Source organism: Chelon labrosus, assembly GCF_963514085.1.
Source record: "Chelon labrosus genome assembly, chromosome: 11".
Classification (NCBI taxonomy): domain Eukaryota; kingdom Metazoa; phylum Chordata; class Actinopteri; order Mugiliformes; family Mugilidae; genus Chelon; species Chelon labrosus.
The window spans coordinates 30023512-30049625 of record NC_140344.1 but is presented as its reverse complement, the minus strand read 5'-3'; the positions used below and the strand labels follow the sequence as shown (position 1 = coordinate 30049625).

General features: G+C 51.0%; 2 protein-coding genes across 5 annotated transcripts; both read right to left on the bottom strand.

Annotated features, from left to right (window-relative positions):
- rbl2 (retinoblastoma-like 2 (p130)) lies at positions 1-21501 on the bottom strand. Of its 3 annotated transcripts, none has more exons than XM_084555779.1 (22): positions 21219-21501; positions 17433-17563; positions 17136-17336; positions 16974-17038; positions 16565-16693; positions 15073-15245; positions 14653-14717; positions 14386-14557; positions 14143-14306; positions 13948-14060; positions 13775-13878; positions 11266-11403; positions 11030-11194; positions 10844-10937; positions 7077-7319; positions 6816-7012; positions 6404-6580; positions 6217-6288; positions 5995-6085; positions 3036-3259; positions 708-881; positions 1-606 (listed from the first exon to the last, which is right to left on the bottom strand). In XM_084555779.1, exons 1-22 carry the CDS (start codon positions 21354-21356, stop codon positions 439-441), a joined length of 3198 nt encoding a protein of 1065 aa, XP_084411905.1. In that variant the 5' UTR covers positions 21357-21501; the 3' UTR covers positions 1-438. The 3 variants fall into 3 exon arrangements, with proteins under 3 accessions (XP_084411905.1, XP_084411906.1, XP_084411907.1); XM_084555780.1 differs by having other exon boundaries at positions 3036-3256; XM_084555781.1 differs by having other exon boundaries at positions 17433-17558; positions 21219-21344.
- Positions 21502-22482: 981 nt separating this feature from the next.
- LOC311496043 (uncharacterized protein) lies at positions 22483-25150 on the bottom strand. Of its 2 annotated transcripts, none has more exons than XM_084555782.1 (3): positions 24220-25150; positions 23709-23826; positions 22483-23425 (listed from the first exon to the last, which is right to left on the bottom strand). In XM_084555782.1, the coding sequence occupies exons 1-3, from the start codon at positions 25023-25025 to the stop codon at positions 22976-22978; spliced, it is 1374 nt and encodes a 457-aa protein (XP_084411908.1). In that variant the 5' UTR covers positions 25026-25150; the 3' UTR covers positions 22483-22975. The 2 variants fall into 2 exon arrangements, with proteins under 2 accessions (XP_084411908.1, XP_084411909.1); XM_084555783.1 differs by having other exon boundaries at positions 22483-23422.
- Between the last annotated feature and the right edge of the window lie 964 nt (positions 25151-26114).

Genomic DNA, 26114 nt, shown 5'->3' with positions numbered 1-26114 from the left:
TATTTTCAGAAGAAACATTTTATTTCTTTTTTTTTATCTAACAGGACGTTTACAGGAAGTAAACAAACAAACAAACAAACAAACAAAGTGAGGAGTAAAAATAAAGGCACTTTACTTCCTCCAGCTCCATTAAATAGTCTCTTTCCTCTTCTGTACAGATATTTACACTCAGTGAAGCTGAAGATGGAAGAATCAGAATGAAACCTGCAGACGTCGGTTAAAACCAGATTAAAAAGACATTCACGTGAAAGAAAGAGTTCAGGAAGCTGCTGCTCCTTCGTGGAGTTTCAGAATAAAATGCTTCATGATAAACGAGAGAATAAAAAGTTTTACACAAACAACAACAACAACAACGTCTCATCAGCTTCAGGGTTGAGTTCATCCATGTCTCCAGATGTTTCAGTCCTCTGTCTGTTGGACGTCCCCCGTCCGTCTCCATCAGTGGGACGAGCTGCGGTCGTTGGCGACGTCCTGCAGGCGGCGCAGCAGAGCAGAGTGGTTGTCGGGACAAACTCGTTTAGGAGACGTCTCCTCCTCCAGAGGGATGCTGCGCTTCCTGGTGGGAGTCTCTCCGGTCCGGATCATACTGTTGATCTCCTGGAGGCGCTGGGGGACAGAGGACAGAGGACAGAGGTCAGAGGACAGAGGACACAGAATGTCAGTCTGGTCAGGGATCAGAGTAATGAATGGAGTGGGTGTGGCCTCACGTGGGGGGGGCTGCTGCAGATGTAGTAGTAGATCTTATCTCGTGGCGTTGATGGCGAGGGGGCGGAGCCTGTCTTGTGAGGAGAGATGTAAATGGAGTGTTTGCTGGAGAGAAGCATCCGCCGAGGAGAACCTGTCCTCAGGGTCGGGTAGGGAACCAGGGGGGGAGTCTCCACCTGCAGAGGGACGACACAGGGGACGACAGGGAGGACGACAGAGGACGACAGGGAGGACGACAGGGAGGAAGACAGAGAGGACGACAGGGAGGACGACAGAGGACGACAGGGAGGACGACAGGGAGGACGACAGAGAGGACGACAGAGAGGAGGACAGGGAGGATGACAGAGAGGAAGACAGAGAGGACGACAGAGAGGACCACAGAGAGCAGGACAGGGAGGACGACAGAGAGGACGACAGAGAGGAAGACAGGGAGGACGACAGGGAGGACGACAGAGAGGACGACAGGGAGGACGACAGAGAGGATGACAGAGAGGACGACAGGGAGGATGACAGAGAGGAAGACAGAGAGGACGACAGAGAGGAGGACAGGGAGGATGACAGAGAGGACGACAGAGAGGATGACGACAGAGGACGACAGGGAGGAAGACAGAGAGGACGACAGGGAGGACGACAGGGAGGAAGACAGAGAGGAAGACAGAGAGGACGACAGGGAGGACGACAGAGGACGACAGGGAGGACGACAGGGAGGAAGACAGAGAGGACGACAGAGAGGAGGACAGGGAGGATGACAGAGAGGAAGACAGAGAGGACGACAGAGAGGACCACAGAGAGCAGGACAGGGAGGACGACAGAGAGGACGACAGAGAGGAAGACAGGGAGGACGACAGGGAGGACCACAGAGAGGACGACGGGGAGGATGACGACAGAGAGGACGACAGAGAGGACGACGACAGAGAGGACGACAGGGAGGACGACAGAGAGGATGACGACAGAGAGGACGACAGAGAGGACGACAGGGAGGAGGACAGAGGACGACAGAGAGGACGACAGAGAGGATGACGACAGGGAGGAGGACAGAGAGGACGACGGGGAGGATGACGACAGAGAGGACGACAGAGAGGACGACGACAGAGAGGACGACAGGGAGGACGACAGAGAGGATGACGACAGAGAGGACGACAGGGAGGAGGACAGAGGACGACAGAGAGGACGACAGAGAGGATGACGACAGGGAGGAGGACAGAGAGGACGACAGAGAGGACGACAGAGAGGACGACAGAGAGGATGACGACAGAGAGGACGACAGAGAGGACGACGACAGAGAGGACGACAGGGAGGACGACAGAGAGGACGACAGGGAGGAGGACAGAGGACGACAGAGAGGACGACAGGGAGGATGACGACAGGGAGGAGGACAGAGAGGACGACGACAGAGAGGACGACAGGGAGGACGACAGAGAGGATGACGACAGAGAGGACGACAGGGAGGACGACAGAGAGGACGACAGAGAGGACGACAGGGAGGAGGACAGAGGACGACAGAGAGGACGACAGAGAGGATGACGACAGGGAGGAGGACAGAGAGGACGACGACAGAGAGGACGACAGAGAGGACGACAGGGAGGAAGACAGAGAGGATGACGACAGAGAGGACGACAGGGAGGACGACAGAGAGGATGACGACAGAGAGGACGACAGAGAGGACGACAGGGAGGACGACAGAGAGGATGACGACAGAGAGGACGACAGGGAGGACGACAGAGAGGACGACAGAGAGGACGACAGGGAGGAGGACAGAGGACGACAGAGAGGACGACAGAGAGGATGACGACAGGGAGGAGGACAGAGAGGACGACAGAGAGGATGACAGGGAGGAGGACAGAGGACGACAGAGAGGATGACGACAGGGAGGATGACAGGGAGGAGGACAGAGGACGACAGAGAGGACGACAGGGAGGATGACGACAGAGAGGACGACAGGGAGGAGGACAGAGGACGACAGAGAGGACGACAGAGAGGACGACAGGGAGGATGACGACAGAGAGGACGACAGGGAGGACGACAGGGAGGACGACAGAGAGGACGACAGAGAGGACGACAGGGAGGATGACGACAGAGAGGACGACAGGGAGGAGGACAGAGGACGACAGAGAGGACGACAGAGAGGACGACAGGGAGGATGACGACAGAGAGGACAAGTTAAACATGATGACGTCTCCATGGATCCATCAGTGATGTCTGATTCTGCAGCTGAGTTCATGATTTAAATCCAACATCTGACTTCAGTGTGTTGCCGTGGTGACGTGTTAAGGTGTTGCCGTGGTGACGTGTTAAGGTGTTAAGGTGTTGCCGTGGTGACGTGGCCGTACCGCTGCAGGAGAGCTGGGAGAGTATCTCAGCGCAAAGTGTCTCATCTGTTTGATGTAGACGTTGTTGTAGAAGAGGATCAGGTCTCCTCGCTGCTCCTCCCCACCCCCCACTGAGGGGGGGCTCTTAGTGGGGGGGCTGGTGGGAGTAAGGGGGGCGCTGCCAGGCTGGGGGGTGGGCAACGTGCTGCTGGAGCGAATAGGAACCGGGCTGATGTCTCCACCTGCTGGACGGAGGTCAGTTTGACATCATTAGACTGACAGGAGGACGACGGGAGGAGGACAGGAGGAGGACGGGAGGACGACAGGAGGACAGGAGGAGGACAGGAGGAGGACGGGAGGAAAGGAGGAGGACAGGAGGAGGACAGGAGGACGACGGGAGGAGGACAGGAGGAGGACAGGAGGAGGACAGGAGGACAGGAGGAGGACAGGAGGAGGACAGGAGGACGACAGGAGGACAGGAGGAGGACAGGTGGAAAGGAGGAGGACAGGAGGAGGACAGGAGGACGACGAGAGGAGGACAGGAGGAGGACAGGAGGAGGACAGGAGGACAGGAGGAGGACAGGAGGAGGACAGGAGGACGACGGGAGGAGGACAGGAGGAGGACAGGAGGAGGACAGGAGGACGACAGGAGGACAGGAGGAAGACAGGAGGACGACGGGAGGAGGACGGGAGGACGACGGGAGGACGACGGGAGGAGGACAGGAGGACAGGAGGACAGGAGGAAGACAGGAGGACAGGAGGACAGGAGGACGACGGGAGGAGGACAGGAGGAGGACAGGAGGACGACAGGAGGACGACGGGAGGAGGACAGGAGGACGACAGGAGGACGACAGGAGGACAGGAGGACGACAGGAGGAGGACAGGAGGACGACGGGAGGAGGACAGGAAGACGACAGGAGGACACGAGGAGGACAGGAGGACAGGAGGAGGACAGGAGGACGACGGGAGGACAGGAGGAAGACAGGAGGAAGACAGGAGGAGGACAGGAGGACGACAGGAGGACGACAGGAGGACAGGAGGACGACAGGAGGAGGACAGGAGGACGACGGGAGGAGGACAGGAAGACGACAGGAGGACACGAGGAGGACAGGAGGACAGGAGGAGGACAGGAGGACGACGGGAGGACAGGAGGAAGACAGGAGGAAGACAGGAGGAGGACAGGAGGACGACAGGAGGAGGACAGGAGGAAGACAGGAGGACGACGGGAGGAGGACAGGAGGAGGACAGGAGGACGACAGGAGGACAGGAGGAGGACAGGAGGAGGACAGGAGGAGGACAGGAGGACAGGAGGAGGACAGGAGGAGGACAGGAGGACGATGGGAGGAGGACAGGAGGACGACAGGAGGACGACAGGAGGACGACAGGAGGACAGGAGGAAGACAGGAGGACGACGGGAGGACGACGGGAGGACGACGGGAGGAGGACAGGAGGACGACAGGAGGACAGGAGGAAGACAGGAGGAGGACAGGAGGACGACGGGAGGAGGACAGGAAGACGACAGGAGGACAGGAGGACAGGAGGACGACAGGAGGAGGACAGGAGGACAGGAGGAGGACAGGAGGAGGACAGGAGGACGACGGGAGGAGGACGGGAGGACGACAGGAGGACGACAGGAGGACAGGAGGACAGGAGGAGGACAGGAGGACGACGGGAGGAGGACAGGAGGAAGACAGGAGGAGGACGGGAGGACGACGGGAGGAGGACGGGAGGACGACGGGAGGACGACAGGAGGACGACAGGAGGACAGGAGGACAGGAGGAGGACAGGAGGACGACGGGAGGAGGACAGGAGGAAGACAGGAGGAGGACAGGAGGACGACGGGAGGAGGACAGGAGGACGACAGGAGGACGACGGGAGGAGGACAGGAGGAAGACAGGAGGAGGACAGGAGGACGACAGGAGGACGACAGGAGGACAGGAGGAGGACAGGAGGACAGGAGGAGGACGGGAGGAGGACGGGAGGAAGACAGGAGGAGGACGGGAGGACGACGGGAGGAGGACGGGAGGACGACGGGAGGACGACAGGAGGACGACAGGAGGACAGGAGGACGACGGGAGGACGACAGGAGGACGACAGGAGGACGACAGGAGGACAGGAGGAGGACAGGAGGACAGGAGGAGGACGGGAGGAGGACAGGAGGAAGACAGGAGGAGGACAGGAGGACGACAGGAGGACAGGAGGACAGGAGGAGGACAGGAGGAGGACAGGAGGACGACGGGAGGAGGACGGGAGGACGACAGGAGGACGACAGGAGGACAGGAGGACAGGAGGACGACGGGAGGAGGACAGGAGGAAGACAGGAGGAGGACGGGAGGACGACGGGAGGAGGACGGGAGGACGACGGGAGGACGACAGGAGGACGACAGGAGAACAGGAGGACAGGAGGAGGACAGGAGGACGACGGGAGGAGGACAGGAGGAAGACAGGAGGAGGACAGGAGGACGACGGGAGGAGGACAGGAGGACGACAGGAGGACGACAGGAGGACGACAGGAGGACAGGAGGACAGGAGGAAGACAGGAGGAGGACAGGAGGAGGACAGGAGGACGACGGGAGGACGACGGGAGGAGGACAGGAGGAGGACAGGAGGACGACGGGAGGAGGACAGGAGGAGGACAGGAGGACGACGGGAGGAGGACAGGAGGAGGACAGGAAGACATGAAAACAGGAGGAGGACAGGAGGAGGACAGGAGGAGGACAGGAGGACAACGGGAGGACGACGGGAGGAGGACAGGAGGACGACGGGAGGACGACAGGAGGAGGACTGGAGAAGGACAGGAAGACATGAAGACAGGAGGAGGACAGGAGGAGGACAGGAGGACGACAGGAGGACAGGAGGAGGACAGGAGGACAGGAGGACAGGAGGAAGACAGGAGGAGGACAGGAGGAGGACAGGAGGAGGACAGGAGGACAGGAGGAGGACAGGAGGAAGACAGGAGGACATAGGGACCTGTTCATACCTTTGTCCTGACTATCAGCTGAGCTCAGTTTGTTGCAGTCATCACCAGAGAGACGTCTCCTCGTCCGTGAGATCAGGACACTCCTGTAGACCTGAAACACAGACAGAGACAGAGACAGAGTAGAGACAGAGACAGAGTAGAGACAGAGACAGAGACAGAGACAGAGGAGGTTAACTGCTGCCTGTCAGACTGAGTGATGGTTCTTACTGAGGAGGTTCTTACGTTGCTGGAGGCCTGAGGCTGAGAACGATAACACTTCATGATGTTCTGGAAAGATCTGTCTTCTTTGGTGACCTGACATGAAACAGTGATGTTCATCACTTCATCACTTCATCACTTCATTCATCTGACTCTGACTGGATATTATTATAATAATGGGACCCAAGGAGGAGGAGGACATTTAACGGACCTTGGCTGTGACGTAGACAGCACACATGAGCAGCTGGTCCAGGTGTCTGTCCTTCATCATCTCGGTGCAGTGGACCAGAGAATATTCAAAACACGTCCAGATCTTCCTCCTCAGCTCTGACGAGATGTCCAGCTTAGCACACAGGTCCCGGAGACGGACGCTGGCCAGGTGGTACACCTGAGACAGGAAGTAATGAGTTAGGACAGCTCAGACAGAGGGGACCGGTCCTCAGTGGGCGCACTCAGAGGGGACCGGTCCTCAGTGGGCACGCTCAGACAGAGGGGACCGGTCCTCAGTGAGCGCGCTCAGACAGAGGGGACCGGTCCTCAGTGGACGCGCTCAGACAGAGGGGACCGGTCCTCAGTGAGGGCGCTCAGACAGAGGGGACCGGTCCTCAGTGAGGTCCTCGTACCTTCCTGAAGAACAGTGAGAGCGAGCCCTTCCTCATGGGGCTGCTGGGGGCCTTGGTGGCTGTTTTGGAGGCGGCTGATTGGATGGCGAGGGTGCTGGTCAGGGTCTGGGTGGACAGCGGCTGCAGGCTTCCAGTCTGTCCACTCACGCTCACCTGGAACGGGATGAAGGTGATGCCTCCGCTCTCATTGGCTATCCCTGCAGAGAGGTCAGAGGTCAGAGGTGGTCATTTCCTCCATCGTTCAACGTTCCCGTCTCTTACCCTGTACAGGAATGGTCACTGTCTGCCCGTTGTTGGCGGTAACTGTCGCAGTTGCCATGGTGACCACAGTCTGCCCAGCTGGGATGGCGGTGACGAGGCCGGTCTTGGTCACAGCGGTCGGGGCGGCGCTGGTGGAGGAGGCGCCGGACTCGCCGTCCGCCGTGTCGACAAACAAACGGCGGCAAACGGAGCCGGTGGGGGGGGTGTTGTAACGGTCCAGGAGGGTGGTGGGGGACGGAGACACTGTGGGGGGGGGGGGGGGGGGGGGCGGGGTATAATTAGTTGTGTATCTGTGTGCAGGATGAGGTCATGAGGTCATGAGGTCACGTGATCATGAGGTCATGTGATCATGAGGTCATGAGGTCATGTGATCATGAGGTCATGTGATCATGTGGTCATGTGGTCATGTGATCATGAGGTCAGGTGATCATGTGGTCATGAGGTCATGTGATCATGAGGTCATGAGGTCAGGTGATCATGTGGTCATGAGGTCATGTGGTCATGTGATCATGAGGTCATGTGATCATGAGGTCAGGTGATCATGTGGTCATGAGGTCATGAGGTCATGTGATCATGTGATCATGAGGTCATGTGATCATGAGGTCAGGTGATCATGTGGTCATGAGGTCATGAGGTCATGTGATCATGTGATCATGAGGTCATGTGATCATGAGGTCATGAGGTCATGTGATCATGTGATCATGTGGTCATGAGGTCATGTGATCATGAGGTCATGTGATCATGAGGTCATGTGATCATGTGGTCATGAGGTCATGTGATCATGAGGTCATGTGATCATGTGGTCATGAGGTCATATGATCATGAGGTCATGTGATCATGAGGTCAGGTGATCATGTGGTCATGAGGTCATGTGATCATGAGGTCATGTGATCATGTGGTCATGAGGTCATATGATCATGAGGTCATGTGATCATGAGGTCATGAGGTCATGTGATCATGTGATCATGTGGTCATGAGGTCATGTGATCATGAGGTCATGTGATCATGAGGTCATGTGATCATGAGGTCAGGTGATCATGTGGTCATGAGGTCATGAGGTCATGTGATCATGTGATCATGAGGTCATGTGATCATGAGGTCATGTGATCATGAGGTCATGAGGTCATGTGATCATGTGATCATGTGGTCATGAGGTCATGTGATCATGAGGTCATGTGATCATGAGGTCATGTGATCATGTGGTCATGAGGTCATGTGATCATGAGGTCATGTGATCATGTGGTCATGAGGTCATATGATCATGAGGTCATGTGATCATGAGGTCAGGTGATCATGTGGTCATGAGGTCATGTGATCATGAGGTCATGTGATCATGTGGTCATGAGGTCATATGATCATGAGGTCATGTGATCATGAGGTCATGAGGTCATGTGATCATGTGATCATGTGGTCATGAGGTCATGTGATCATGAGGTCATGTGATCATGAGGTCATGTGATCATGTGGTCATGAGGTCATGTGATCATGAGGTCATGTGATCATGTGGTCATGAGGTCATATGATCATGAGGTCATGTGATCATGAGGTCAGGTGATCATGTGGTCATGAGGTCATGTGATCATGAGGTCATGAGGTCAGGTGATCATGTGGTCATGAGGTCATGTGGTCATGTGATCATGAGGTCATGTGATCATGAGGTCAGGTGATCATGTGGTCATGAGGTCATGTGGTCATGAGGTCATGAGGTCATGTGATCATGTGGTCATGAGGTCATGTGATCATGAGGTCATGTGATCATGAGGTCAGGTGATCATGTGGTCATGAGGTCATGTGGTCATGAGGTCATGAGGTCAGGTGATCATGTGGTCATGAGGTCATGTGATCATGAGGTCAGGTGATCATGAGGTCAGGTGATCATGTGGTCATGAGGTCATGTGATCATGAGGTCATGAGGTCATGTGATCATGAGGTCAGGTGATCATGTGGTCATGAGGTCATGTGGTCATGTGATCATGAGGTCATGTGATCATGAGGTCAGGTGATCATGAGGTCATGTGATCATGAGGTCATGAGGTCATGTGATCATGAGGTCATGTGATCATGTGGTCATGTGGTCATGTGATCATGAGGTCAGGTGATCATGTGGTCATGAGGTCATGTGATCATGAGGTCATGAGGTCAGGTGATCATGTGGTCATGAGGTCATGTGGTCATGTGATCATGAGGTCATGTGATCATGAGGTCAGGTGATCATGTGGTCATGAGGTCATGAGGTCATGTGATCATGTGGTCATGAGGTCATGTGATCATGAGGTCATGTGATCATGAGGTCATGAGGTCATGTGATCATGTGATCATGTGGTCATGAGGTCATGTGATCATGAGGTCATGTGATCATGAGGTCATGTGATCATGTGGTCATGAGGTCATGTGATCATGAGGTCATGTGATCATGTGGTCATGAGGTCATATGATCATGAGGTCATGTGATCATGAGGTCAGGTGATCATGTGGTCATGAGGTCATGTGATCATGAGGTCATGAGGTCAGGTGATCATGTGGTCATGAGGTCATGTGGTCATGTGATCATGAGGTCATGAGGTCAGGTGATCATGTGGTCATGAGGTCATGTGGTCATGAGGTCATGAGGTCATGTGATCATGTGGTCATGAGGTCATGTGATCATGAGGTCATGTGATCATGAGGTCAGGTGATCATGTGGTCATGAGGTCATGAGGTCATGTGATCATGAGGTCATGTGATCATGAGGTCAGGTGATCATGTGGTCATGAGGTCATGTGGTCATGAGGTCATGAGGTCAGGTGATCATGTGGTCATGAGGTCATGTGATCATGAGGTCAGGTGATCATGAGGTCAGGTGATCATGTGGTCATGAGGTCATGTGATCATGAGGTCATGTGATCATGTGGTCATGAGGTCATGTGATCATGAGGTCATGTGATCATGAGGTCAGGTGATCATGTGGTCATGAGGTCATGTGATCATGAGGTCATGTGATCATGAGGTCAGGTGATCATGTGGTCATGAGGTAATGTGGTCATGAGGTCATGAGGTCATGTGATCATGTGGTCATGAGGTCATGTGGTCATGAGGTCATGAGGTCATGTGATCATGTGGTCATGAGGTCATGTGATCATGAGGTCATGTGATCATGAGGTCATGTGATCATGAGGTCAGGTGATCATGTGGTCATGAGGTCATGTGGTCATGAGGTCATGAGGTCATGTGATCATGTGGTCATGAGGTCATGTGATCATGAGGTCATGTGATCATGAGGTCATGTGATCATGAGGTCAGGTGATCATGTGGTCATGAGGTCATGTGGTCATGAGGTCATGAGGTCATGTGATCATGTGGTCATGAGGTCATGTGATCATGAGGTCATGTGATCATGAGGTCAGGTGATCATGTGGTCATGAGGTCATGTGATCATGAGGTCATGTGATCATGAGGTCAGGTGATCATGTGGTCATGAGGTAATGTGGTCATGAGGTCATGAGGTCATGTGATCATGTGGTCATGAGGTCATGTGATCATGAGGTCATGTGATCATGAGGTCAGGTGATCATGTGGTCATGAGGTCATGTGGTCATGAGGTCAGGAGGTCAGGTGATCATGTGGTCATGAGGTCAGGTGATCATGAGGTCAGGTGATCATGTGGTCATGAGGTCATGTGGTCATGAGGTCAGGTGATCATGTGGTCATGAGGTCAGGTGATCATGTGGTCATGAGGTCATGTGATCATGAGGTCATGTGATCATGAGGTCATGTGATCCGTGTCTGACCTTTGACGGAGCTGGAGGAGACGTCCGGTCTGACGGGGGTCAACACGACGCCGCTGCTCTCATCACTCTGCTCCAGATATTGAGGAGGCATCACCTGCAACACAGACACACAGGACACACCTGACACACCTGGAGGACATGGACAGGTGTGAGCACAGGTGTGAGCACAGCTGAGTAGTCTCTGACCTCCTGACAGGCAGGGACCTGGTCCTTGGACGTGTGCAGACTGTCCCACAGAGGAGAGTCCCTGGTCCAGGCCAGAGCCTCCAGAACCTGCTCCTCCACCTGGTTCAGGTGTTTCACCACCTCCCGGTACAGACCCTGCTCAGAGCGCACCAACACCTCGATCACCTGGAGACACACCTGAGGGTTAGAGCTCCGCCTCCACCTTTACTGATGGCTGATTGGCTGATGAGTGATACCTTGTAGAAGTGATACGCAGGGAGCTGGAAGATACCGATGACGTTGGGGAAATCTCCTGGAGGTCTGTAGGAGAAGATGACGATCTCTAGACAGCAGACGAGGAGAGAGCGGTGGAAGACGTCCTGCTCCAGGATACACTGAGACACACACACACACACACACACACACACGTTATATTATATTATTCATTCATTCATTCATCTTCTGTAACCTCTTGTCCTGTGAAGGGTCATGGGGGTCAGCACTATCACAGCTACCACATTAGTTACTAATAATATAATATCTGCCTTAGACGTTAAGAAGCACTGTGCTGCCCTTTTTGTTGATTTGTCAAAAGCATTTGATACAGTTGATCATCCCTTACTCTTACAAAGATTACATAATATTGGTTTTGGAATTATTTGTCTCAGAGGTTTCAGTGTGTGAAGTCAGGAAATGTCAAGTCAGAGTTTTTGCCAATCACAAAGGGTGTTCCACAAGGGTCCATTTTGGGCCCACTTCTCTTCACCATCTATATTAATGATATTGTCTCTACCTTAAACGGTTGTCAAGTCCACCTTTATGCTGATGACACTATTTTGTATTGTATTGCTGACTCTGTTCAACTTGCCATTGATAATCTTCAGGTTTCATTTAATGTTCTTCAAGAAGCTCTCATTAATCTTAAATTAGTACTAAATGAAAAGAAAACTAAATATATGCTATTTACTTGAGCAAGGAATATTGAGGTTAATGATGTGCAAATAACTACTGTAACTGGTTCCAGCATTGATAGAGTTTCTGAGTACAAATATCTTGGTATATGGCTGGATGACAAACTCACATTTAATTACCATATAGCCATCCTAGTAAAAAAAACTGAGACAAAAAATTGGTTTCTTCTACAGAAACAAAGCCAACCTCCCTATGGAATGTAGGAAACAAGTTGTTGAAGCAGTTTTTATGTCAGTTCTAGACTATGGTGATGTGATTTATAGAAATGCTACTGCTTGCTCACTTAAAGCCCTGGACTCAGTCTACCACTCTGCTCTGAGGTTCATTACTGGTGATGGCTATAGCACTCATCATTGTGTCCTCTATGGTAAAGTGGGTTGGTCATCTTTGTCTGAGAGGAGACTTAATCATTGGTACCTGTTTATTTACAAAGGTATTATTGGAAAATTACCAGGTTATATTTCAAACATGCTTGTTTGGAATTCTGGTCCCTATCAGACCAGATCAAATGACTGTTTGATGCTCAAGGTTCCTCGTATCCACACTGAGTTGGGAAAGTCGGCCTTTTGTTATGGTGCCCCTACTTCCTGGAATAATCTCCAATGTAACATAAAAATTAACTCTCTACTTTCCTATAATCAATTCAGATCTGGAATCACAAACCTTCCTATGTCAAATTGTACCTGTTTTATGTAAATGTTATTTTATTATTATTATTATTATCATTTTATTATTTTACTATTAATATTTTCTGTATCTTTATTTTTCCCTTCCTTCCTCCTTTATAATGTTATGTAGGTTATCTTATTATTTGTTTTATTTTGTTTTATTTTCCACAATTATTATACTATATCTATTGTTATCCCATTGTTACTGTGTAATCTCGGCTTCACTGAAAATGAGGACTACCCTCAATGAACCTCCGAGAATAAATAAAGATTGAATGAATGGTCTAGAGGGGGGGTCCACCCTGGACAGGTCTCCAGCCTATCCCAGCTGTCATTGGTCTAGAGGGGGGGTCCACCCTGGACAGGTCTCCAGTCTATCACAGCTGTCATTGGTCTAGAGAGGGGGGGTCCACCCTGGACAGGTCTCCAGTCTATCCCAGCTGTCACTGGTCTAGAGGGGGGGTCCACCCTGGACAGGTCTCCATTCTATCCCAGCTGTCACTGGTCTAGAGGGGGGGTCCACCCTGGACAGGTCTCCAGTCTATCCCAGCTGTCACTGGTCTAGAGGGGGGGTCCACCCTGGAGGGGGGGTCCACCCTGGACAGGTCTCCAGTCTATCCCAGCTGTCACTGGTCTAGAGGGGGGGTCCACCCTGGACAGGTCTCCAGTCTATCCCAGCTGTCACTGGTCTAGAGGGGGGGTCCACCCTGGACAGGTCTCCAGTCTATCCCAGCTGTCATTGGTCTAGAGGGGGGGTCCACCCTGGACAGGTCTCCAGTCTATCCCAGCTGTCATTGGTCTAGAGGGGGGGTCCACCCTGGACAGGTCTCCAGTCTATCACAGGGCTAACACAGAGAGACACTCACACCTACGGCCAATTTAGAATCACCAATGAACCTAACCAGCATGTCTTTGGACGGTGGGAGGAAGCTGGAGAACCTGGAGAGAACCCACGCAGACACAGGGAGAACATGCAGACTACACACAGAAAGGAACCAGTCGGCCTGGATTAGAACCCAGAACCTTCTGGCTGGGAGGCATCAGTGCTGATATGATATGATATGATAGGAGCATTGTTGGCCCTGGGTGCTGCCTGGCAGGCTTCATGTCCTATCTGGGTACTCACAGACAGGTCAGCGTCTCCCAGAATCATTCTCTCTCTCTCGATGATGGACTCCAGGATCCTGTAGTAGAGCGCCTCCGCCAGGTGGAAGTACTTCACTGCTATATCTGTGAGGAGACACTGTGTTCAGACGCTGAGCTGCTCTGACGATGACTGATGAGGGTCGGTGTTCGTACCTTTGCCCATCCCTCTGCTCTCTGCAGCGCTGTCCTCATGATGCTGAGAGAAGATGTCAAACATGTCCCTCAGGCGCCTGCTGATGACATCACTGGGGTCCCTGGCGCAGGTCCTGCAGGGAAAAAGTTGATGACATCACACACCACTAGTACTGCTGTGCTTTCACTGGTCTCTATGACGACCCAGACATGAACCTCAGAGTCTCCGCTAGCTTAGCGCTCGGCCCCTGTTTGGTCCCCGACAGCAGCGTGTGGAGACGTCCGACGCTCTTCATGGCGGACGAGAGCGGAGACGCCAGGCTGGTCTCATGGACGTACCTCCTCCCGGTCAGAGGGGTGGACACCTTCAGAGCGGAGGCCTGACAGAGACGGAGGCTGGTTATATTTCTAGGAGGAGGCTCAGAGCAGGAGGAGACAGTAAAGATGTGTGGGTCTAACGGTGAGTTTGGTGTGAAGCCTGAAGGAGGCGCTGTCCTGGTTGTCCACGCCCTCACACAGGCAGGGCCCCGGGGTCCCGATGTCCTCGCTCGCCCCCTCCCCAGTGAAGATCCTTTCGTCCAGGCCGCCAGTGGACAGGACGTGTTCCTCATAGAGGCGACTGAGAGACAAGCTGAGGACAGAGAGACGCGGTCAGAGGCGAGGAGGCTGGAGGAGGAGGACATCTTCTTCGTCCTCCTCCTGGTCAATCACATGTCAAACACTCACAAACTGTCTCCAAAGTTCATGGGGTCCAGGAAGCCGGTCAGACTGTCCTCTTTCCCTCTGAGAATCTGTGGACAGGACGAGAACAGGGACAAGTTTAGTTTGTGTCCACAGAGCGTCCCCTAGTGGACACATCAGGAACAGCTGCACTGAAGGTCATGTCTTCATTTATTTACAGCTCTGAGAGCTGAGAAGGAGCTCCAGGTCTCTGTCCTGAAAGTCTCACAGAGACACTGAGACACAGAGACATAGAGACACAGAGACACAGAGACACAGATAAACCGCAGCAGGTTCATCTCTGTATGGAAACAAATGGAGGACACTGAGATGTGCTGTGCGGTGGACAATGTGTCCATTTAACTGTAACTCTATCTGGAAGGACAGTCCATCTACGTGGAGGACATGACTGGAGACACGTCTCACCCTCTTGTGGAAGAGTTTCTTGATGAAGGGTTTCCAGAAGTGCTCTTTGACTCCTTTGGCCTCCAGCACCAGACCGTCATGCAGCTCACACAGATGCTCCAAGAAGCAGGACGGGCCTGAGGACGGGCCTGAGGACAGCCGGAAGTCCTTACTGCTGAAGTCCTCTGGGAGACCTGCAGGACGGAGACAGACACTTGGTTCATTATCACATTATTAGAATTCTCTATTATTTATACATTTTATTCTAATCGTCTAATTTAACTTCAGTCTTTATTTAGTTGTTTTATACTGATAATAATATTTATTATAAGTGGTCTCCACCCAGAACCAGAACCTGAACCTGAACCAGAACCAGAACCAGAACCTGAACCAGAACCTGAACCAGCCTGTACGATGCTGCCTGGTTTCACTGTGACTACAACAGCTCCATCAATGTTCAGATGGTTTTAACTTTAAGAGGAAAGAGGGAAAGAGACACAGAGACACAGAGACACTGAGTCCATAGAGACATAGAGACACAGAGACACAGAGACACTGAGTCCATAGAGACATAGAGACACTGAGACACTGAGTCACAGAGACACTGAGACAGATGTTGTTCAGCTGTCTCTGAATGGGTTTTAAGGATTACAGGGTTAAAGTGGAGTCACTGTCCCTGATGAAGACGTGGAGCAGCTTCCTTCTCTACAGGTTATTAAGGTCAACAAGTCTGGAGGAAGAGGAAGAGGAGGAGGAGGAGGAGGAGGAGGAGGAGGAAACACGAGGACAGAACAGGAAGAGGAGGCAGAGCTGATAAACTCTGAACTCATAGAAAAGAAAGTGAACTTGATTTATTTCTTGTCTGGTTTCGTTCTGTACGCGGCTGATAAACTGGTTTCATCTTATTTATGAGGAGGAAGTTCAGAAGAGACTCAACCACAACATCTGATAAAACATTTAGAACTGACAGAAATACAACTGGTCTTTAATTCACCCTCTAAACCTTTAGATTCTGTCAGTCAAGTCACCATGTGGTTCATAGCTGATGTAGAATCATGTGATAGACTCTAAAGGACAGAAGATAATAAAACTAGATCAGTTACATTTGTTGTTTTTGGTTTTGATGAAATATTGAGACAGAAGAAGAAACTCTGACATGATGACTGAGAAAGTCAAAGTTTGTGTTTTCTCTGTTAGCTGAGGCTAGCTGGTTAGCTGAGGTTAGCTGAGGTTAGCTGGTTAGCTGAGGCTAGCTGGTTAGCTGAGGTTAGCTGAGGCTAGCTGGTTAGCTGAGGCTAGCTGGTTAGCTCCAGCTATGTGAAAGAGAAGCTTTAGACTTTAGAGGAACACCACAGACTCTGGTGGTGGTTAGTTACAGAACATTCTGCTGGACCTCACTCATCTTCTGAGCCCTGGCTGTACTTTAGTTCATTCATCTGCAGCTGCCTCTGTCTCCTCTCTGTTAGAAGGATGGGCACAGGGCTCAGATCTGTGGAGGACGGAGGATTCAGACCTTTGAAGCTGGGGTTGAGCAGCTCTTTCCTGGCGTTGCACATCAGAGCGTTGGTGAAGACGAGGTCGAGGGCGCACAGCAGCAGGTGATACGAGTTCACCAGGTCGTCACTGATCATGGGGAAGTTACCTGAACCAGACAAAGAGAACAAGGATGATACTTCAATCTGTGCAGACGAGAGCATCAACCCACAGCTTCTCACATCGTAACAGAAATATTATCCGTACATTCAAAGAGATTTAGAGAAGCTCTGCTCCGTCTGACTCTGCTCAGCTTCTAATAACACAAACAGAGATGCCTGCAGACCTTCTGTTAAATATAAAACACCCATCACTCTGAATCCCCATCAAATCAGACACAGTGAAACCTCCTTGTGTCGCTTGTAAAGTTCCTGTAAAGTTCCTGTTACCTTTAGCCTGCAGAAATAAAACCCAGCAGAAGTTGAAGACCTCGCTCACAGTGCACGGATGACGTCTGCAAGACAAAGACATGTTTTTAAAGTTTATCCTACGGCAGCAGTCAGACTGGTTTAAGACATGCATCAAGAAGGTCAGAGGTCAGATGGTCGTACCTCTGCTTGCGGCTGCGATGAACCCGGGGCGGCTCCTCTGATGGCGGCTTGAAGATGGACTTGAAGATGGGAACGTACTTCTTGAAGATGACGGCTGACACGGTGAAGTTTCTCTCCAGCTTGTCAGTGCTGAGGCGGAAGTCCTGGGGCAGGTTGGTCATGTCCTGCCACTTCTTCATCTTACTGAAGAACTCAATGAGGCTGGAGGGAGACGGAGGAACCGGATCGTTACTTCATGTGGACTCCAGGAACAGCAGCGACAGCTTCAGACGCTGATGAGGAGCTACACAAACAAACCTCATTTCTGAGCAGCGCAGGATTCTGGTCAGAGAGACGTAGTTCCCCTCGGCGGTGCCTTTACCCACCGTCGGCACCGAGGACCTGCAGGCAACGTAGAGGGCACAGGCCAACCAGTGGAGCTCACTGCCCTGCAGAGAAAACACCAGGCTTTAAGATGAGGATGAGAAATATTACATTCACATTAACATCTGTCAAGGTATCTGCTTAAAGTCCAGGTGTGAACACTGATCTGGTCTATAGTCTCCAGGTGTGAACACTGATCTGGTCTCTAGAGTCCAGGTTAAACAGGTCCAGGTGTGAACACTGATCTGGTCTCTAGTGTCCAGGTTAAACAGGTCCAGGTGTGAACACTGATCTGGTCTCTAGAGTCCATGTTAAACAGGTCCAGGTGTGAACACTTATCTGGTCTCTAGTCTCCAGGTTAAACAGGTCCAGGTGTGAACACTGATCTGGTCTCTAGAGTCCAGGTTAAACAGGTCCAGGTGTGAACACTGATCTGGTCTCTAGAGTCCAGGTTAAACAGGTCCAGGTGTGAACACTGATCTGGTCTCTAGAGTCCAGGTTAAACAGGTCCAGGTGTGAACACTGATCTGGTCTCTAGAGTCCAGGTTAAACAGGTCCAGGTGTTAACACTGATCTGGTCTCTAGTGTCCAGGTTAAACAGGTCCAGGTGTGAACACTGATCTGGTCTCTAGACTCCAGGTTAAACAGGTCCAGTTGTGAACACTGATCTGGTCTCTAGAGTCCAGGTTAAACAGGTCCAGGTGTGAACACTGATCTGGTCTATAGTCTCCAGGTTAAACAGGTCCAGGTGTGAACACTGATCTGGTCTCTAGTGTCCAGGTTAAACAGGTCCAGGTGTGAACACTGATCTGGTCTCTAGTGTCCAGGTTAAACAGGTCCAGGTGTGAACACTGATCTGGTCTCTAGTGTCCAGGTTAAACAGGTCCAGGTGTGAACACTGATCTGGTCTCTAGAGTCCAGGTTAAACAGGTCCAGGTGTGAACACTGATCTGGTCTCTAGTGTCCATGTTAAACAGGTCCAGGTGTGAACACTGATCTGGTCTCTAGAGTCCAGGTTAAACAGGTCCAGGTGTGAACACTGATCTGGTCTCTAGAGTCCAGGTTAAACAGGTCCAGGTGTGAACACTGATCTGGTCTCTAGTCTCCAGGTGTGAACACTGATCTGGTCTCTAGAGTCCAGGTTAAACAGGTCCAGGTGTGAACACTGATCTGGTCTCTAGAGTCCAGGTTAAACAGGTCCAGGTGTGAACACTGATCTGGTCTCTAGAGTCCATGTTAAACAGGTCCAGGTGTGAACACTGATCTGGTCTCTAGAGTCCATGTTAAACAGGTCCAGGTGTGGACACTGATCTGGTCTCTAGAGTCCATGTTAAACAGGTCCAGGTGTGAACACTGATCTGGTCTCTAGAGTCCATGTTAAACAGGTCCAGGTGTGAACACTGATCTGGTCTCTAGAGTCCATGTTAAACAGGTCCAGGTGTGAACACTGATCTGGTCTCTAGTGTCCAGGTTAAACAGGTCCAGGTGTGAACACTGATCTGGTCTCTAGACTCCAGGTTAAACAGGTCCAGTTGTGAACACTGATCTGGTCTCTAGAGTCCAGGTTAAACAGGTCCAGGTGTGAACACTGATCTGGTCTATAGTCTCCAGGTGTGAACACTGATCTGGTCTCTAGTGTCCATGTTAAACAGTTCCAGGTGTGAACACTGATCTGGTCTCTAGTGTCCATGTTAAACAGGTCCAGGTGTGAACACTGATCTGGTCTCTAGAGTCCAGGTTAAACAGGTCCAGGTGTGAACACTGATCTGGTCTCTAGTGTCCAGGTTAAACAGGTCCAGGTGTGAACACTGATCTGGTCTCTAGTGTCCAGGTTAAACAGGTCCAGGTGTGAACACTGATCTGGTCTCTAGTGTCCAGGTTAAACAGGTCCAGGTGTGAACACTGATCTGGTCTCTAGTGTCCAGGTTAAACAGGTCCAGGTGTGAACACTGATCTGGTCTCTAGTGTCCAGGTTAAACAGGTCCAGGTGTGAACACTGATCTGGTCTCTAGAGTCCAGGTTAAACAGGTCCAGGTGTGAACACTGATCTGGTCTCTAGTGTCCATGTTAAACAGGTCCAGGTGTGAACACTGATCTGGTCTCTAGAGTCCAGGTTAAACAGGTCCAGGTGTGAACACTGATCTGGTCTCTAGAGTCCAGGTTAAACAGGTCCAGGTGTGAACACTGATCTGGTCTCTAGTCTCCAGGTGTGAACACTGATCTGGTCTCTAGAGTCCAGGTTAAACAGGTCCAGGTGTGAACACTGATCTGGTCTCTAGAGTCCATGTTAAACAGGTCCAGGTGTGAACACTGATCTGGTCTCTAGAGTCCATGTTAAACAGGTCCAGGTGTGGACACTGATCTGGTCTCTAGAGTCCATGTTAAACAGGTCCAGGTGTGAACACTGATCTGGTCTCTAGAGTCCATGTTAAACAGGTCCAGGTGTGAACACTGATCTGGTCTCTAGAGTCCATGTTAAACAGGTCCAGGTGTGAACACTGATCTGGTCTCTAGAGTCCATGTTAAACAGGTCCAGGTGTGAACACTGATCTGGTCTCTAGTGTCCAGGTTAAACAGGTCCAGGTGTGAACACTGATCTGGTCTCTAGAGTCCAGGTTAAACAGGTCCAGGTGTGAACACTGATCTGGTCTCTAGAGTCCAGGTTAAACAGGTCCAGGTGTGAACACTGATCTGGTCTCTAGTCTCCAGGTTAAACAGGTCCAGGTGTGAACACTGATCTGGTCTCTAGAGTCCAGGTTAAACAGGTCCAGGTGAGAGCCTTTTAAAAGCTCCTACCTGTCACTGGGTGAGACACTCAGAAACATGAAATAAACACCAATGAGTGGAACATATTAATATTATTATTACTTAATAATAATTATAATAATAATAATGTTAATATGATTATATATTATTTTAATGTTGCTTAATGAGAGCTGATGAAGATGAACCCAGCAGTCCTCTCAGGTGTCTGCTGAGGTTCTCAGGTTGATCTGATTAAAGCACCAGTTTATTTAATAGCACTGTAAATAAACAGACACATCTCATTTATTACAAGGGATCAGTTTCAGTGTTTGGTGCAATAAACATTAAAGAAAAAAGAAATATAAAAAGAGCTGATTTTAAATAATAAAGGAGCAGAAAGAATAAATGTTTCTCCTTGTTTAACCTGATCCAGGCTCAACTACTGGCCATATCATTAGGTACACTAGTGAAGTCACTCTAATCTGAATATGATTGAGTTGATGTAGAAACAGAAATGAGGTGATTCACCTGATGATCATTGTGGAGGATGTGATTAAATTAAACACTAAAGTGTTTCTATTATTTAGTCTAGCCCACTGAACACCATGTCAAAATAATAGGAACACGTGTCAGTTCAGTAGAACTACAAAATGAAAACACAGTAGAATCAACATGTCTGTTATTAGAGACTAACGCTGAACACCAGAGCCTTCACAGGTTTCACTGGTGTACCTAATAAAGTGGCCAGGGAGATGAGCAGGTCAGTGAAGGGTTCAGGTGCGTTCAGGTGCAGTGGGACAGAACAGTGCTTACTGCTGTTAGCATTAGCAGGCTAACGTAAACTGCCGCTCATGTTGACGGAGCTGTTAGCCGTTATTAGCGGTTAGCGGTTAGCTGTTAGCTTAGCTTGCTAGCTGTTCGGGGTGAGCAGGCGGAAACAGAAGCGACATAAAAGCAGACACGGTCCGGTTTCACCTCCAGAGTGAAGCTCCTGCTGATCTTCTCGTAAACCTTCCACGCCTCGGTACTCGCCTCCTCGTCCATGTTCAAGGCTCGGCACAGATCTTCAAACCCGGTCCGGGCTTTTTGCAAGAAGTCGTCTTCGTCGCTCATTTTTAAACCTTTCCGGGACAGATTAATGGAATGAAAGGCGGCCTTAGAGGACCAGGAGACCGGCAGAGGCGGACGGAGGCGCCGTTAGACGGGATATCAGACTTATTCCGGAGCTGTGCGCAGCGCCGCTAGACTCTGTGGCCATTTAAATGTCCTCTGACAGATACTACGCAGCCCAGACGCAGCTGACGTAGGCCAGCGTCCAACCACAGGGTGAAACGTCACTCCGCTGCGTGTATCGGTTAGTGAATAGCTCCAACAGCGTATCTCGCCTCAGCCCACTAAACGTGCGTAGCAGAGGAGAAGTGGGCGGGGCGAGCTCAGGCCAAATACTACTACTTCCTGTTTTTGTTTTGACAGCCGCTCGATCGGAAGTCCATCTCAAAAACTCTTACATTTAGCATTTTAAAAACAGGAATCATTAAAACTCTGTGAAAACTGATTCATAGGCCGAAATAAAATCAAGTGCAGAATTCGGCTCTCATTAACCTTTCTTCCCCGACTGAATAAATGCTTCACAGGCACCAAATGTCAGTTTAACACTAAAACTGAATTAAAACGAGTTTCTAGTTTGGTTCAACATAAGTTCAGAATTACAATCAGTCACTAAATAAAAATGTTAATTACATAAAATATCTGCAGCATTTCTCACCACATGTCTTTAGATAGATAACTTTATTTGGGAGGTTCCTCCAGGAAATTGACAGGAATTGACTTTAATTTTCTTTACTTCCTGTATCTGCGTCTTCAGACTGTTGAAGCTGCTGCTATAATTTCACCAATGTATTAAAGGTTGCCTTTCTAAAGCAGCTCTGCAGGCATGTGCAAAGGCAGATTATCAAATAATCCAAATTAATAATCTGTGAAGGTTCTAAACCATCCAGGTCAGACAAACACAGCAGACCTCTGCTGGTGGAGACTCTAAAGTCTTTAGTTTGATCACAAACAGAACCTTCAGTCAAAACATCCTGGCAGGTTGTACGTGTCCACATGGATCATTATAACTTTAACCGTATCATTATTACTCTGTGAAAGGATCTCCTGTTTTTACTCCAGCTGAGGGAACCATGTCATCAATACTGCGTTCTTTAAACCTGAAATCTGCAGAAGAAGTTGAACCAGGAAATGTAGAACTAAAGATTTTATTCATTCAGATTTTACTGAGTTCACTGGAACATAGTATAAACTACAAACACTGTATTCAATGTCCTGCATCTTCATACAGATAAATAAACAGAAGAACCACATCAGTAAGGTTCTGTCGTGGTTCCTAGAGGTTCTCCAGGCGAATGGAGCCTTCAGCTATCAGGACCCTCTCCTGAGGAACCAGGTCCAGGAGGTAGACCCCTCTCTACTCTGAAGGTTTCTGATAAAGGGGGGACTTCCCATCATGCACCTGTCCTCTAGCTTGTCTCACTGTGCATGTATTCATGTTCCAGACTGCAGTATCTCCTGGTGCTTCTGGATTGTTACGGACACCGCATGAATAAAACTAAACCGGTCCAGTGATCAGTCCTGATGAAAACACTGAGCTCCGTTCAAAGCGTCCGTCCTGGACGTCAGGGATCAGAAATGTTGTTGTAGAGCCGACGGTCAAAGAGCAGCAGGTCAGATCCTAATCACGGAGCGTGGGAGCTGCAGGCCGTCAGCAGGTTGTAGGCCACGGCGTGTCTGATCACCTCTGCGGTGCAGTACGAGTCTCCTTGGTACGTCTCCGTCTCCGGCTGCACCAGGTGAGATCCAGAAGGAGCCGCGCTCCACTCGGGGAGGAAGGCGTCTCCTCGCCGCTCACAGACGTTGTTCAGGACACAGAGGGCGGCCACCATCCTGGGCATCATGGAGATGTTGAGCTCGCTCTTCTTCAGCAGACACCTCCAGCGTCCTCTCAGCCGGACGAAGGCGGCGTCCACCACCGAGCGGGCGGACGCCAGCATGGACGAGAAGCGGCGCTGCTCCGGGGACAGCTGGTGGCGCTCGCCGTATCCCTTCAACAGCCACGGCTTCAGAGGGAACGAGGCGTCTCCGATCAGATGGACGGGGACCTCCACTCCGTCCGACAGCACCGACTTCTGAAAAAGATTCATCGTCTTTACTGGAGGAGGAGGAGGAGGAGGAGGGGAAGAGTTTAGTCACAGGGAAGACAGCTGACCTGATGAACACCTACACACCTGTCCTCCTCAAAGTCCCGGTGAGATCAGATCTGAGGACGGAAGCTTCCAGGGTTCTAATCTAAACCTAATCAAGATATGGATCATCTCCCCAAGTCAACAAACAGAGAGCAGGCTACACGTCAGTCAATCAGTACTGATCGCTGGTACTGATCAGCTGATCAGTACCTGGTCCTCCACTCACCTCTCTGGGGAACAGGTATCCGTCCGGACGGTCCTCGGCCTTCAGGTAGAGGTCAGAGCTGCACAGGACGTCTGAGGTGCTGGTGCTTCCAGGCCAACCAGCGTAGACATCAGTGAAGCTGCCAGAGATCACGATCAGTGGTTATTCATTCATTCATTCATTCATTCAGTCGGTCAGACAGCTGATCGACCAGTCGGTCAGACAGCTGATCGACCAGTCAGTCGGTCAAACAGCTGATCGACCAGTCAGTCGGTCAAACAGCTGATCGACCAGTCGGTCAAACAGCTGATCGACCAGTCGGTCAAACAGCTGATCGACCAGTCGGTCAGACAGCTGATCGACCAGTCGGTCAGACAGCTGATCGACCAGTCGGTCAAACAGCTGATCGATCACTCGGTCAGACAGCTGATCGATCAGTCGGTCAGACAGCTGATCGACCAGTCAGTCGGTCAAACAGCTGATCGACCAGTCGGTCAAACAGCTGATCGACCAGTCGGTCAGACCTCCTCACCAGACGTCCTGGTCCACCACCGCCTGCAGGATGACCGAGTGCCAGCCCTTCCTGTTGACGTAGTGCTCGGGGTTGTCCCTCGGGGGGGTGATGGGGACGTGTGTCCCGCCTATCGCCCCCGCACACTGCGGGTAGCAGCGCCCCGTGAAGGCCCGGACGGTGTCGTCCAGCCGCTGTCCGCTCGGCAGCGACACGAAGCGCCGGTACAGACGCTCCACGATGGCCGACGTGACCTGACGCACGATCATGCAGACGGTGGCGACTCCCACGCCGAACATGCGGGCGATGGAGCGGTAATCCCCGGACCGGGCGAACCACCACAGGGTGATGGCCAGCCGGCGGCGCGGCTCGATGGGGAGCCGGTAGTTCGTCCGGCGGCGTCTGATGACCGGACCGATCAGTTCGACCAGGTAGTCGAACGTCGCTCTGGACACGTGAAACTGCGCCTTCCACTCGTCGTCGTCGAACGACTCCGCCGTCGCCCAGAAGTTCTGTCCCGGGGTTCGGTCCCGGACCCAGACGGGTCTGTGGGTGGAGGTGGTGAGGCTGAGGACGGCGGCGATGGAGGACAGCAGGAAGGCTCTCCTCCGCCGCAGGTACTGCCGCCGCCGCCGGTCCCCCTCCATCTTCTCTCGGACCCTCCGCCGCCTCAGCAGGTCCGTCTGGAGCCGGTACAGCTCCAACATCTGTCCGCCGAACAGAGGCGGGACGTCCGGGCTGAAGACGGAGCAGAGAACCGCGGCAGGTAGAGGAGGAGCCGCCGCCTCCTCGTCCTCCTCATCATCCTCCTCCTTTACCGCCGCCATTTTGAACTCGACACTCTTCTTCTACGCTCCTCGGAGGGTTGGAACAAGGAACCGTCAGATTCATTCCGCCCCCTGGCGGACAGGAGGAGTAGCGCCTCAAATAACTGTAATGTTAAACTATTAAAACAAACTAAACTAAACTTTTATTATTAAAAAACATTTGATCAGCTGTTTACTGATAATTATAACCTCAGATGAACAATCATACTGAGTTCCAAGTTTATTTTTTACATCTGGGATCAAGAAAATAAAATATAACTAAATATTAGGCAATATAGCAAAAATATAAAATAATAAAACATAATGAAATACATATATTATATATATAAGACCATATCAGATTAATAAATATGAGCATATTTAAAGTTCAGATCCTGTTTCTCTTCTTTAATTGTGATCAGATTTCTTCTCTGAGCGTCTGTAACGTCAGCTGATTTCATTTTATTCTCTGTGTTGGTTTACTGCTTCACTCCTCCACCCAACAAGAACAAGAACAAGAACAAGAACAAGAACAAGAACAAGAACAAGAAGTTCTCTCCAGCATCCAGAGCTTCGTGTCTGACCTTTGACCTCCAGCATCATTAACAGACTCAAGTAGTTTGAAGCCTTTAGATGTAGCTGTCCTTCATGCTAGCGTGGCTAAGCTAACAGGCTAACAGTAGAAGACACTTCCTGCTGAGTGACATCAGACTGAGAGTCACCGGAGGAATGAGAAGCAAATATCACCATCTGTCAGAGATCTGCCTCCGAGACCAGACCATGGATCCAGACATGAACACTTCATCAGTACTCTCAGACCAGGATCAGGATCAGGACCAGGACCAGGACCAGGACCAGGACCAGGACCAGGATCTGGACCAGGACCAGGATCTGGATCAGGATCAGGATCAGGATCGCTATACTTTATTAATCCTTAAATATTTACTATTAGCAGAGGATGGTCACATGACATTAAAATTGATTTATATAATAATTGATTCATCTTTATTTTCATGAATAAACTTTATTCTGCGTCAAACTGGTGTGGTGGTCATCACTGATGCCTCACAGCCAGAAGGTTCTAGGTTCTAATCCAGGCCGACTGGTTCC

Bases quoted from the DNA above. Each gene is read 5' to 3' on its own strand.
- rbl2 (XM_084555779.1), bottom strand. From the start codon at position 21,356: ATGAGCGACGAAGACGACTTCTTGCAAAAAGCCCGGACCGGGTTTGAA. The intron at 17,564-21,218 runs GTGAAACCGGAC...TTTTCTCTGCAG, and splicing joins GCAGGAGCTTCACTCTGGAG to GGCAGTGAGCTCCACTGGTT. The intron at 11,404-13,774 runs GTGAGTACCCAG...TGTGTGTCTCAG, and splicing joins TGGGAGACGCTGACCTGTCT to TGTATCCTGGAGCAGGACGT.
- LOC311496043 (XM_084555782.1), bottom strand. From the start codon at position 25,025: ATGGCGGCGGTAAAGGAGGAGGATGATGAGGAGGACGAGGAGGCGGCG. The intron at 23,827-24,219 runs GTGAGGAGGTCT...GATCTCTGGCAG, and splicing joins GTGGTGGACCAGGACGTCTG to CTTCACTGATGTCTACGCTG. The intron at 23,426-23,708 runs GTGAGTGGAGGA...AATCTTTTTCAG, and splicing joins GATACCTGTTCCCCAGAGAG to AAGTCGGTGCTGTCGGACGG.